This window comes from Engystomops pustulosus, chromosome 4, assembly GCF_040894005.1.
Source record: "Engystomops pustulosus chromosome 4, aEngPut4.maternal, whole genome shotgun sequence".
Taxonomy (NCBI): domain Eukaryota; kingdom Metazoa; phylum Chordata; class Amphibia; order Anura; family Leptodactylidae; genus Engystomops; species Engystomops pustulosus.
This window is the reverse complement of record NC_092414.1, coordinates 222,287,644-222,301,395: the sequence shown is the minus strand read 5'-3', so window position 1 is coordinate 222,301,395 and position 13,752 is coordinate 222,287,644. Positions and strand designations below refer to the sequence as shown.

General features: G+C 46.4%; 1 protein-coding gene across 1 annotated transcript; it reads right to left on the bottom strand.

The window, feature by feature from the left end:
- Positions 1–10,382: 10,382 nt before the first annotated feature.
- Positions 10,383–13,440, bottom strand: LOC140128726 (olfactory receptor 11L1-like). The gene is made up of 2 exons (XM_072150424.1): positions 13,426–13,440; positions 10,383–11,330 (listed from the first exon to the last, which is right to left on the bottom strand). Exons 1-2 carry the CDS (start codon positions 13,438–13,440, stop codon positions 10,383–10,385), a joined length of 963 nt encoding a protein of 320 aa, XP_072006525.1.
- Between the last annotated feature and the right edge of the window lie 312 nt (positions 13,441–13,752).

Below are 13,752 nucleotides of genomic sequence, written 5' to 3'. Positions count from 1 at the left end.
CCACTGTGTTTTAGTGACGCACATATCCATCGCAAAGACCGAAGTGGGAAAATTTATTACGCCCCGGGGTTGGATTTCAATTAGGCACAGTCTGCCATTTCCTTTTTTATTTTACGTTTATTTTTTTCATAACTCAGCGTCATCTCATCTGGCATAGCAGTGTGCTTTCATACTTGGCTATAAAATAGCCATAGCAATAGGATAGCATCGTTTGGTTTTAAAAACTAAAAAACAAAAAAAAAAACAAAAAAAACAAAAAAAAGTTAAAAAAAAAATTCAAGTTATAACTCTCATTTTCAAAATGTTTAACCCGAGGGCTAGGGGTAGAGGACGAGGGCGGGGACGTGGGCGTCCAACTACTGCAGGGGTCAGAGGCCGTGGTCCTGGGCGGGGTGAGACACCACCTGCTTATGAGGGAGCAGGGGAACGCCGCAGAGCTACACTCCCTAGGTTCATGTCTGAAGTTACTGGGACTCGTGGTAGAGCACTGTTGAGGCCAGAACAGTGCGAACAGGTGATGTCGTGGATTGCCGACAATGCTTCGAGCAATTTGTCCACCAGTCAGTCTTCCACGCAGTCCACCCATGTCACCGAAATCGGCACTCCTCCAGCTCCTGCACCTCAGCCTCCTCCCCCCCAGTCTGCCCCCTCCCAGCAAAATTTGCCATTTGAACCGGCATACTCTGAGGAACTGTTTTCTGGACCCTTCCCACAGTCACAAACCACTTGTCCGGTTGCTGATGAGCAATTTTCCGATGCCCAGGTTTTCCACCAGTCGCAGTCTGTGGGTGATGATGACCTTGTTGACGTACTGGAAGAAGTGTGTAAAGAGGTGTCCGACGATGAGGAGACACGGTTGTCAGACAGTGGGGAAGTTGTTGTCAGGGCAGGAAGTCCGAGGGGGGAGCAGACTGAGGGATCGGAGGATGATGAGGTGACAGACCCAAGCTGGGTTGAGAGGCCGGGTGAACACAGTGCTTCTGAGACGGAGGAGAGTCCTCGACCAGAACAGGTTGGAAGAGGCAGTGGTGGGGCCAGACGGAGAGGCAGGGCCAGAGCTGGTGCATCAGCGCCAAATGTGTCAACTAGTGAAGCTCCCGTGGCGAGGGTTCCTGCGGCGAGGGCTAGATTTTCAGAAGTCTGGAGGTTCTTTAAGGAAACACCGGATGACCGACGGACTGTGGTGTGCCACATTTGCAAAACCAGGATCAGCAGGGGTTCCACCACTACTAGCTTAACTACCACCAGTATGCGCAGGCATATGAATGCTAAACACCCCACTCAGTGGCAACAAGCGCGTTCACCTCCGGCCGTGCACACCACTGCTCCTTCCCCTGTGTCAGCTGATAGTCAGCCCCCTGCCCAGGACCCTGCCACAAAAACCCCATCGTCGCCTCCACGGTCCTCCACAGCATCCACCAGCGTTCAGCTCTCCATACCCCAGACGCTGGAGCGGAAACGCAAATATAGTGCAACCCACCCGCACGCCCAAGCCCTTAATGTGCACATCTCCAGATTGCTAAGCCTGGAGATGCTGCCCTATAGGCTAGTAGAGACCGAGGCCTTTCGCAGCCTCATGGCGGCGGCCGCCCCTCGGTATTAGGTCCCCAGCCGCCACTACTTTTCCCGATGTGCCGTCCCAGCCCTGCACCAGCACGTGTCAGACAACATAATTCGTGCCCTGACCAACGCCGTTTCTGACAAGGTCCACCTGACCACGGACACGTGGACGAGTGCTGCCGGGCAGGGCCACTATATATCTCTGACGGCACATTGGGTTAACTTGGTGGAGGCTGGGACCGAGTGTGACCCTGCGGCTGGTCATATACTGCCGACGCCGAGGATTGCGGGGCCTATCTCGGTCCAGGTGTTTGAGGCCTACTATGCCTCCTCCTCCTCCCACCCCTCCTCCACCTCCTCCTCCGAACGACCATCCGTGGGCATGGCGCCATCAGTCGGTAGCTCTAGGCACAGCAGCAGTGCCGTCGCTAAGCGACAGCAGGCGGTGCTCAAACTGCTGAGCCTAGGCGATAAAAGGCACACCGCCCAAGAACTATTACAGGGCATCACGGCGCAGACTGATCTGTGGCTGGCACCGCTGAACCTGAAGCCAGGCATGGTTGTGTGTGACAACGGCCGTAACCTGGTGGCGGCTCTGCAACTCGGCAGACTGACACATGTGCCATGCCTGGCCCATGTGTTAAATCTGATAGTTCAGCGTTTCCTCAAGACATACCCCAATCTGTCTGATTTGCTCACGAAGGTGCGCCGCATCTGTGCGCATTTCAGGAAGTCCTGCACAGATGCTGCCACTCTCAGGGCAGCGCAGCGCCGCCTCCAACTGCCCGCTCACCGACTGTTGTGCGACGTGCCCACGAGGTGGAATTCAACACTGACCATGTTATCCAGAGTTTACCAGCAGCGCCGAGCGATTGTAGACTGCCAGATGTCAACTTCCACCAGAACTGGTAGTCAGGTCAGTCAGCTTCCTCAAGTCTACAATGAGGAGTGGACGTGGATGTCTGATATCTGTCAGGTGCTGAGTAACTTTGAGGAGTCAACACAGATGGTCAGTGGCGATGCCGCCATCATCAGCCTCACCATCCCGCTGCTTGGCCTGTTGAAAAACTCTCTGGTCAGCATGAAGTCGGAAGCTTTGCGCTCCTCACAAGAGACGGGGGAAGAAGATTCCCTTGTTGATAGCCAAAGCACCCTTAGGTCTGTTTCTCAGCGCATATCGGAGGAGGTGGAGGTGGAGGAGGAAGAGGAGGAGAATGTTGGCGAGACACAAGAGGGGACCATTGTTGAGTCCTTCACTGTTGAGCGTGTATGGGCAGAAGAAGAGGAATTGGAGGAGTTGGAGGAGGAGGAAATGGACAGTCAGGCCAGTGAGGGGAGCGAATTCTTACGCGTTGGTACTCTGGCGCATATGGCAGATTTCATGCTAGGCTGCCTATCCCGTGACCCTCGCGTTCAAAGAATTTATTCCAGCACCGATTACTGGGTGTTCACTCTCCTGGACCCACGGTACAAGCAAAATCTTTCCACTCTCATCCCTGGAGAGGAAAGGAGTGTGAGAATGCATGAATACCAGCAGGCCCTGGTGCACAAGCTGAAACAGTATTTCTCTTCTGACAGCGCTAGCGGCAGAGTGCGTAGTTCTGCGGGACAAGTAGCGAGGGAGAGTAGGCGAGCAGGCAGCTTGTCCAGCACTGGCAAGGGTACGCTTTACAAGGCTTTTGCCAGCTTTATGTCACCCCAGCAAGACACTGTCACCTGTCCCCAGTCTCGGCATAGTAGGGCTGATCTTTACAGAAAGATGGTGAGGGAGTACGTAGCTGACCATACCATCGTCCTAAATGATCACACAGCTCCCTACAACTACTGGGTTTCAAAGCTGGACATGTGGCACGAACTGGCGGTGTACGCCTTGGAGGTTCTTGCCTGCCCTGCTGCTAGCGTCTTGTCCGAGCGGGTTTTCAGTGCAGCTGGTGGCATCATCACCGATAAGCGTACACGCCTTTCGACTGACAGCGCTGACAGGCTGACGCTTATCAAGATGAATAAAGCCTGGATTTCTCCTAATTTCCAATCTCCAGCAGGTGAAGGAAGCTCAACCTGAATAATTTATCCACTCCTCCTCCTCCTCCTCATTTTCCTCCTTCTCCTGCTCTTTGTACAGTAAAGCAGAGGAAACTGGCTATTTTTTGACAGGGCCCACTGGCTCTACCTATAGTACTTTATGCATTTAATTTTTCTGGAGGGCCACCGACCCGGTCCTCTGTTTTAAACAATTTTTGGGAGTGCCACATACAGGCACTCAATATATTCAATTTTTCTGGAGGGCCACCTACCTGCTCCTCTGGTTTGAAAACTTTTTTGCACTGCCACATACAGGCACTCAATCTATTCCATTTTTCTGGAGGGCCACCTACCTGCTCCTCTGGTTTAAAAACTTTTTTGGACTGCCACATACAGGCACTCAATCTATTCCATTTTTCTGGAGGGCCACCTACCTGCTCCTCTGGTTTGAAAACTTTTTTGGACTGCCACATACAGGCACTATCCAAATTAAATTGTCTCCATAGCAGCCTCCACACGTTGTCTCCATTGCTTCCTCCAAAAGTCGTCCATATAGCTGCCTCCATACATCGTCCCTTTATCAAACGAGGTGTGTCAGGCAGAAATTTGGGTTGTTTTCATGGATTCCACATCAAAGTTGTTAACTTTGTCGCCACCCAGCTGTGTTATCCACAAAATATACTGGCAAACTTTTATCATTTACCAATATTATTTCAGCGCTTCTTGCGCTTTTGTTTACATTCCCCTCACCCGCCATATCCTAAACTTATAAGAACGCTACTACACTTGATCTTATACAAAAGGTTCTTAGAAGTGCTGTTTGGGGAGTAGCCTAGAGACACGGGCTTGGATTGGCGAAAGCTCGCCTGGCAGCGGAGCGCCAGCTCCATGCCAAGATCCAACTAACATAGTTTTAACTGCAGCACCTTTAATCTACTACTAGTTCACTGCCTCCATACATGGTCCCCTTATCAAACGAGCTTTGTCAGGCAGAATTTTGGGTTGTTTTCATGGCTTCCACAACAATCTTGTTAACTTTGTCGCCACCCTGCTGTGTTATCCACAAAATATACTGGCAAACTTTTATCATTTACCAATATTATTTCAGCGCTTCTTGCGCATCTGTTTACATTCCCCTCACCCGCCATATCCCAAACTTATAAGAACGCTACTACACTTAACTTGGTGCACGCTGGGACCGAGTCTGACCCTGGGGCTGGTGATATACTGCCGACGCAGAGGATTGCGGGGCCTACCTCGGTCCAGGTCTCAAAGGCCTACTATACCTCCTCCTCCTCCCACCCCTCCTCCACCTCCTCCTCCTCCGAATTACCATCCGTGGCCATGGCGCCATCAGTCGGTAGCTCTAGGCACAGCAGCAGTGCCGTCGCTAAGCGACAGCAGGCGGTGCTCAAACTGCTGAGCCTAGCCGATAAAAGGCACACCGCCCAAGAGCTATTACAGGGCATTCCACATCAAACTTGTTAACTTTCTCGCCACCCTGCTGTGTAATCCAGAAAAGATACTGGCAAACTTTTATCATTTACCGATATTATTTCAGCGCTTCTTGCGCATCTGTTTACATTCCCCTCTCTCGCCATATCCCAAACTTATAAGAACGCTACTACACTTGATCTTATACAAAAGGTTCTTAGAAGTGCTGTTTGGGGAGTAGCCTAGAGACAGGGGCTTGGATTGGCGAAAGCTCGCCTGGAAGCGGAGCGCCAGCTCCATCCCAAGATCCAACTAACATAGTTTTAAGTGCAGCACCTTTAATCTACTACTAGTTCACTGCCTCCATAATAATAATAATAATCTTTATTTATATAGCGCCATCATATTCCGTAGCGCTTTACAAATCATAGGAAACAAATACAAATGTAATGTAACAGAGCACAACATTTGTATGGAACAACAGGAGTGAGGACGCTGCTCGCCAGAGCTTACGGTTTATGAAGATGATGGGGTAACACGAGGTAAAAGAATTTTTAATGGTCAAGCCATTCTTCTTAGGGAATAGAACAAAATATAATAAATGGAATTGCTGTCGCTTGAACCACTCAGCCGTCACCAGGTCCAGGGTGAATGGGACTGCATAGAAGTCTGGTGCCTGTTGGTTGATGGATAACAGATGGGAGGACGACACAGGACGGGTTAGTAGAAGAGTTAAAACTTCATGCAGTTAATGAGTGTTATAGGCTTGCCTAAAGAAATGGGTTTTAAGAGCACGTTTGAAACTTTGGAGGTTAGGTATTAGTCTGATAGTCCGGGGCAGAGCATTCCATAGAATTGGTGCAGCTCTAGAGAAGTCTTGGAGACGCGAGTGGGAGGTCCGCACTAGGGTAGAGGTTGATCTAAGATCACTGGCGGATCTAAGAGCACGGGTTGGGCGATAGACTGAGATAAGAGAGGAGAGGTAGGGGGGTGCAGCATTATACAGAGCTTTATGGATGAGGGTTATTATTTTAAACTGTATTCGAAAGGAGACTGGCAGCCAGAGCAGCGTCTGCCATGAACTGTAGGCATACATGGTCCCCTTATCAAACGAGCTGTATCAGGCAGAATTTTGGGTTGTTTTCATGGCTTCCACAACAAACTTGTTAACTTTGTCGCCACCCTGCTGTGTAATCCACAAAATATACTGGCAAACTTTTATCATTTACCAATATTATTTCAGCGCTTCTTGCGCATCTGTTTCCATTCCCCTCACCCGCCATATCCTAAACTTATAAGAACGCTATTACACTTGATCTTATACAAAAGGTTCTTAGAAGTGCTGTTTGGGGAGTAGCCTAGAGACAGGGGCTTGGATTGGCGAAAGCTCGCCTGGCAGCGGAGCGCCAGCTCCATGCCAAGATCCAACTAACATAGTTTTAACTGCAGTACCTTTAATCTACTACTAGTTCACTGCCTCCATACATGGTCCCCTTATCAAACGAGCTGTGTCAGGCAGAATTTTGGGTTGTTTTCATGGCTTCCATGTTAACTTTGTCGCCACCCTGCTGTGTAATCCACAAAATATACTGGCAAACTTTTATCATGTACCGATATTATTTGAGCGCTTCTTGCTCACCTCCTTTGGTTCCTCTCTGCCACCCATTGGTTTGAAGCCTGAGTCCATTTAGGGTATGTCGCCATGCCACTCTCTAGCCTGCCGCTGCTGCCGCTGCCTCTGCATGAAGTCCCCTATAGTGTCAGGGTCAATTATTGGATGTTTTAGATGCTATCTAGCTTCATTCTGTCACTCTGTCATGGCCATGCTGTTGCCCATAATTTTGGCATAATGGTGCGATTAAGCAGCCTCAGAGGCATCCATGCATGCTGCCCCTGCTGTTTCCTGTCCATTTCCGTGGTGTTTCCATCCTTTTCTGAGGTTCCCAGGTGTTTGGCCAAGCTTCCCTGTGCAGAGCCTTGGTCCCCTTGAAAAATGCTCGAGTCTCCCATTGACTTCAATGGGGCTCGTTATTCGAGATGAGCACTCGAGCATCGGGAAAAGTTCGTCTCGAATAACGAGTACCCGAGCATTTTAGTGCTCGCTCATCTATAATACCTACCACTAGAGATCTACCTATTAAGGTAGATCCGGTGGTAGATGCATCTAACGTATGTAAGGATAGCCCTTTATACTCTCCTTGATCTTTTCTAATCTTTAATCAGGGTAATATGTTAATTTTCTAAAGAAGCTACTGGGGCATGGAGTGGCCTGAGCTGAGGCTACATGGTGTGGCTACTCCACGCCTCAGTAGCCTCATTGATCCTCCTACCAGATATCTTCAGCATGCAGCTCCTTGCAGCACATGTACTAGCTCTGGCTGTGGCTGGCCCATGATCTGCGCATGTGCAGAACTCCGGCTTTGCGGATGAATGCGTGCAGTGCATTAGCTCCGGCTTTGGAGCTGAGATCGCGCAGCCGCTGGCTTGTGTCCTGCGCATGTGCAGAACTCCGGCTTCGCCGACAAATGCGCTCGGCTCCTTGTAGCTGCGTGCTGAAAATGTCTGGGTAGGAGGATCAAAGAGGCTACTGGGGTGTAGAGTAGCCGCACCATGTAGCCTCAGCTCCGGCCACTCCGTGCCCCAGTAGCCTCTTTAGAAAATTAGCATATTACCCTGATTAAAGATTAGAAAAGATCAAGGAGAGTAAAAAGGGCTATCCTTACATACGTTAGATGCATCTACCACCGCCTCTTTATAAAATTTATATTTACCTTGATTAAAGATTAGAAAAGATCGAGGGGAGTAAAGGATTAGCCCTTAAAAGGGCGATCCTTACATACGTTAGATACACCTACCACTGGATCTGTCTTAATAGGTAGATCCGTAGTGGTGGGTTTCCTTTAAGGATAGATTAGTGTGAACTCTGTCTTTAAGAACATAATTTTCAAAGATGTAAAATGTTATATGGAGCAATAAATTACAAAATGAACCTGTTAGGATTGGTTACACAAAAGACAGGGGATAGTGTGCCCTGAGCTTGCCCCAACCTCTGTCCCTTCCTATAGCCCCCCCACGCTAAACCGTGGGGCGACTACTTGAAGACTCGAAATATTCTGGGTAAGTGTGGGAAGGGGAACACAAACAGACTGACAAACATAAAACACAAAAGAATCGTAAACAAGCCGGAGTCACAACTAGAGGGTACGTCAAAAGCAGAATCAGTAAGCAAAGAGTCAAAGTCCAAAACTAGCCGAGTTAGCAACAATATAGATACAGATACAGAGCAATACAAACTAGCAGCAACCAGGTGGAGAAAGGGATTTTCAAACACTGGCACTGGTGACTAGTGAAGCTGCAATTTATGCAGCCAGAACTCCACCTCCAGAATCTGATAGGAGCTGGACAGTTCCTGGGAATTAACCCCTCATGGTGCAGAACAACCAGGCACCAAGCAGAGGTTCAAAGTCCCAGCCCCTCCTAGACAGCGCGAGATCTTAGCAGCCGCTGCCCAGGACGAGAGGTGGAGTTTGCGCGGATACGCGCCGGGGTACGGAGAACGCTGCTGGTACCACCAGAAGAACCAGAAGTCCCAGCAATCTCTCTAGCGAACCTGACAGAACCAAGACGTTTTCAAGAAGTCTACGAGGGCAGCGGTTGAAGATCTCAAGAAACGGGACGTTCGATGATGCAACAAAGCAAATCAACCAAAGAATGGCTGAAAAAGAAGATTTGTGTTCACAAGTTGTCAAGTAAAAGTGTTGACCGTGTCTCAACTAAGAGGATCTGGTGTGATGCTAAGTGGCCACTTGCCCAGTCTGGCAGCTCGAGCTAAGTCTGATTGTGGCAGATCCAGTAGAAACTTTCTAACTTTTAGGAACAATTCCTTTAATTTCCATATATTAAGGTCTGGTGTTTGTGCCAAGCAAAAGGATGTAAGGCAGTGAGTAGTCAGAACTAGACCAAAGTTAAAGGGATGTTCCTATTTAAGCAAATTAATGTTAATGTTTTTATGATCAAAATGTATACAATTTTCCAATATACTTTCTGTATCAATTCCTCACAGTTTCCTAGATCTCTGCTTGCTTTCATTCTATAGGAAGCTTCCAGTGGACAGAAATCTGACCCTGATCACACAGGTGCACAACTCGATATCACACAGCTCTGATTACTCTGTATGATACTAACGAGCCGTGTACCTGTGTGACCAGGGTCAGATTTCTGTCCACTGGAAGTAACATAGAAGCTTTCTAAAGAATGACAGCAAGCAGAGATCTAGAAAACCATGAGGAATTGATACAGAAAGTATATAGGAGAATTGTATAACTTTTTATAATACAAGCAATAACATTAATTTTCTGAACTGGGAATATCCCTTTAAAGCCAGTTAAGTCCACCCTTCATAATCAAGTCAGGCCATAGATCAGGGCTAGAAGAAAAGCTTTATTGATCAAGAGACAACAATTCTGAATAGAAAATACAAAAAAAAAAAAAATTCCCCCCAAAATTATAAAATGCTAAATATCTTGGCCTTTGATACTCATCACAATGCTTGGCTTTAAGATAGAAGTCCACAGCATTGGGGGAAGGAAATTATCAGCAGTGCGACCCCCCAGCCTTATCCATAGATTTCCATGATGGCAGCGTTGACTTCAAATGAGGCATCTGTGCTCTTAACAGAAATCATGAACACCATGGGGGTTATTTATCATACGCTGGCGCTGGTGTTAATGTTGTGACCCCTTTTGGCACAACCTGATACATAAAGAGGTTCTGGCTTCTTGATGTATCCAGTGGTCCGCTGTGTAGTGTGCATTGATATGCCGGGTCCTACCTGGTGTAGAAATATTCTGTGGCATGAGAAATTTCACTTGTAACAGCCCCGCTGGGACACTCCATCAGCGACCTCACCACCCCCATCTTCACCCACCTCCCGATTCATACATTGTCATGGAGCTATTGTAATGGGGAGAATTATCACAGCGATAAGGAACAAACTCCAGTAAATGCACGTGTGAACTGGCATATACAAGGTCTCAATCCGGAGTGTCACAGTGGTCAGCAATCCAAGGTAGACAAAACGGTATCGGGGACACAAATCACTTCATTGAGTGTAGGAACACATAGCAGGGAAGATACGTGCCACGCAGCGGCCTCCGATACCGGTGAGTGTCGTCTGCCTTTCTTCTACCTTGGAATTATCACAAGTGCTAGTGGATTGCTAGTTTTCTAGCATCAAAGCCTTGATAGATAACCCACTTGTATCTACTCTTCTACATTTGTGCTGAATACTTTCATTGAGGCTTTGAGTGAGGCTTTGAACACGTTGATACCCATAAACATCCAGGGGAGGGGTCTAAACTAATCATTCAGTTTATGGAAAGCTGTAAATGCATCAAAAGTTTGTTCCTAGTTTCATGAATGGCTTTCTTTATGTCTTTATTCCTCAGACTGTATATGATGGGGTTTATGAAAGGGGTTACAACAGTATAGAGAAGGGAGAGGATCTTACTGATGGTCAATGTTTGACCCCTAGTTGGGAAAACATAAACTGTGAATATTGTCCAATAAAATATGCAGACAACAATGAGGTGGGAGCTACAGGTGGAGAAGGCTTTCTTACGGTCAATATTGGAAGGGATCCGTAGGATGGTGACAATGATACGAGCATAGAGTACTATGATTATGATGCTTGGAATAATAACCAAGGGAACGCTTAATAATGTAACCTCAACTTCAACAATGAGAGTATCCGAGCAAGCTCTTTCTAGTAGAGGAACATAGTCACAAAAGAAATGGTCAATGATGTTCCCTCCACAAAACTTAAGCTTGGATGTTGTTATGACATAGACCAATACAGTGGAAAAACCTAAAATCCAGCACATGGCGGCCAACTTCACACAATGTCCACTCGTCATGATAGAAGTGTAACGAAGAGGATTGCAGACGGCCACATATCTGTCATAAGACATCACTGTGAGGATGAGACACTCAGATGCTTCAGTGGCCCCAAAGAAATACAATTGTGCAATGCAGTTACTGAAGGCAATGGCCCCCCCATTGTTGAGAATAACGTGGATCATGTTTGGAACAACATCTGTTGTCAGAAATATGTCACTGATGGACAGTTGTGTGAGAAAGAAGTACATGGGAGTGTGGAGGGTCTTGCTGGTGGACACCAGGGTGATGATTAGGAGGTTTCCACATATTGCTGCAGTGTAGATCACTAACAGAAGACAAGCCAAGAAAATCCGAAAATGTTGGGTGCCTTGAAATCCTAATAGAAAAAACTCAGTGACCAGAGTCAGGTTGTTCTCCTGGGTTTGAAAAAGAAAAAAGACTTACGCACAGTCACATTATTATTGGTAATGATAACAATAATATTAGTAGTAGTTAAAAATTATTATATATAGTAATGTAAGCAGGATGTAACCTGAGGAGGCCATAACTGCCGATGCACCCCTGTCCATGTTTAGAGCCCCCCATTAGCCTTAGAGGGCCCATGTCTCTTTACCGGAAAGAAGAATAGCACTATAAATAATATATCATCGCTGTGAAGTTTAGCACAGATTTTGCTTGAAAATTATAGTAGTAGATGAATCAGTGCAGTACTAGTTAGTGGTGAACAAAGTGGTAGTAACACAATGCTAAAATGTAGATGTAATAGACATCAGGTTGTGGATTCATTGGGTGAAATGTGTCAATGTGGCTGCCATTGAAAAATCAGACAACACTGTAATGTTGAAGCGAACCTGTCACCAGGAATATAGTTTTCAGCTGGTGACAAGTTTCAATAACCTGTGCTATGCTGTGTCGGCATTCTCAATCATTTCAGTAGTGTTTAATAGTTACTTCTCCATGACCTGCTTCCCTGCCAGCAGTGTGCGGAGAGTCTCCAGGGAGGGTCAGCTTCAGCCTCTGTGCCTCTGTCAGCACCCTCTCATCCAGCTCCCTCTCCCACTTCCAATCATCTGCATTGAGACGGCAGGGGGGGATGGGGAATGCAAGAGGAGACACAGGAATAAGGGGGTTCCAGCTGCCCACTCCCCGGAGACTCAGCACATGCTGCTCACAGGGAGCCAGGAAATGTATAAAAAAACAAATAAAAAATTGATTAAATTATTTAGAATTTTGACAATGGCATTTTTGAAATCAGCAAATCTTTGGCTATTGAAACTGGTCACCAGCAAAAAAATCACATTTTTGGTGACAGGTTCCCTTTAAATACTGGTGCAGTGTAAAACTGTCATATTCTACTTCATACTATCTTTGGGTTGGTATAAACTGTGTCCACAGTGGTGAACAGTCTTAAGCCTGACCTGGTTCCCTTTTTCGGAGACTTGGCCCTTTTCACAACCCACACCGTCTTTGTCGGACAAATAGGTAAAATGTTGAAAATGGATCTAAAAGCCTTGAAGATGTGTCAGAAAGCAGATTTTGGTGCAAATTACAGCAGAAGTCAGAACAAATGGCTAAATACATTCCCCTCTTTATACTTTAGGATGTTGCCTTGGTCACCCCCACCTTTTATTCTGTTAAGAGATCTGTGCTTTCATTTAACAGGATCACCATTTCTTTTGAAATACAGGCGGTCCCCTACTTAAGGACACCGGACTAACAGATGACCCCTAGTTACAGACACACCTCTGCCCACTGTGACCTCTGGTGAAGGTCTCAGGATATTACTATAGTCCCAGAATGCAATGATCAGCTGTAAGGTGTCTGTAATGAAGATTTATTGAGAATCCTTGGTCCCATTACAGCAAAAAATTTTGAAACTCCAATTGTCCCTGGGGCAATTTTTTTTTTTTGTCTGGATCTACAATTATAAAGTATACAGTTTATACAGTTAACTTAAGAACAAACCTATGGAACCTATCTTGTAGGTAACCGAGGGACTGCCTGTACTCTAAATTGAGATGATAATTGGTTCAGATGAATCAAGAAATAACAAAGCAAAACACTAGATGGCAGACAGAAAAAGCCAAGATTAGGGGTAGCAGGATACACCCAGCACAGCAAGGTCAGGGCTGGTGTAAAGAGTGTGCAATTAACGTCCACCCTACGGGTGACCGACTGCCAAGGGAAGAAATCAGGCACCGAATTAGTGACATGTCACTGCAAGTTTTGGCTCCCAATCAGATCAACAAAAAGCAATGCTAAACTTGTAAACCCCTTCATGAATGGGGTTTGTCATTTTTGACACCCATCTTTTTTTCTTGTGATACATAAAATGCATTAAGGCCGTGCACACAAAATAAAATATCAGTACAAAAAAACATTGAAGTTGAACACCAAATAAACAGAGCTAGCGCCAACAAAGTTGCAACAAAGTTGCGTTCAAATTTCTATTTTGGTCCCAGTTCCTAATGTCCATGAGCGGGTCCTGACTGTAGATCTAGTGATACTTACATGAAATGTGTCCATGATCCCAGAACAGTGATTTTGTACGGAGGAATAAGAAAATACAGGGGAAATTTTTAACTCACAGGATCATGGACATTACTAAAAAATAATTCTCAATTAACGTGTGAAATGTCGGGCACTTAGACACATGAATATCCTATGTCAGAGTCCGTCTGGTTTTATACAGAAAATGAAGGTAAGGGACCAGGTATAACAGCTCGGGGGAAATGCTCCCCATTGTCTCCAGTTGTTTCCTCTACATCCAATTAAATAATTGTAGAATATGTGTAAAATCCCAGAAGATACAATATTATCTTCAAAAAACAGAAATTA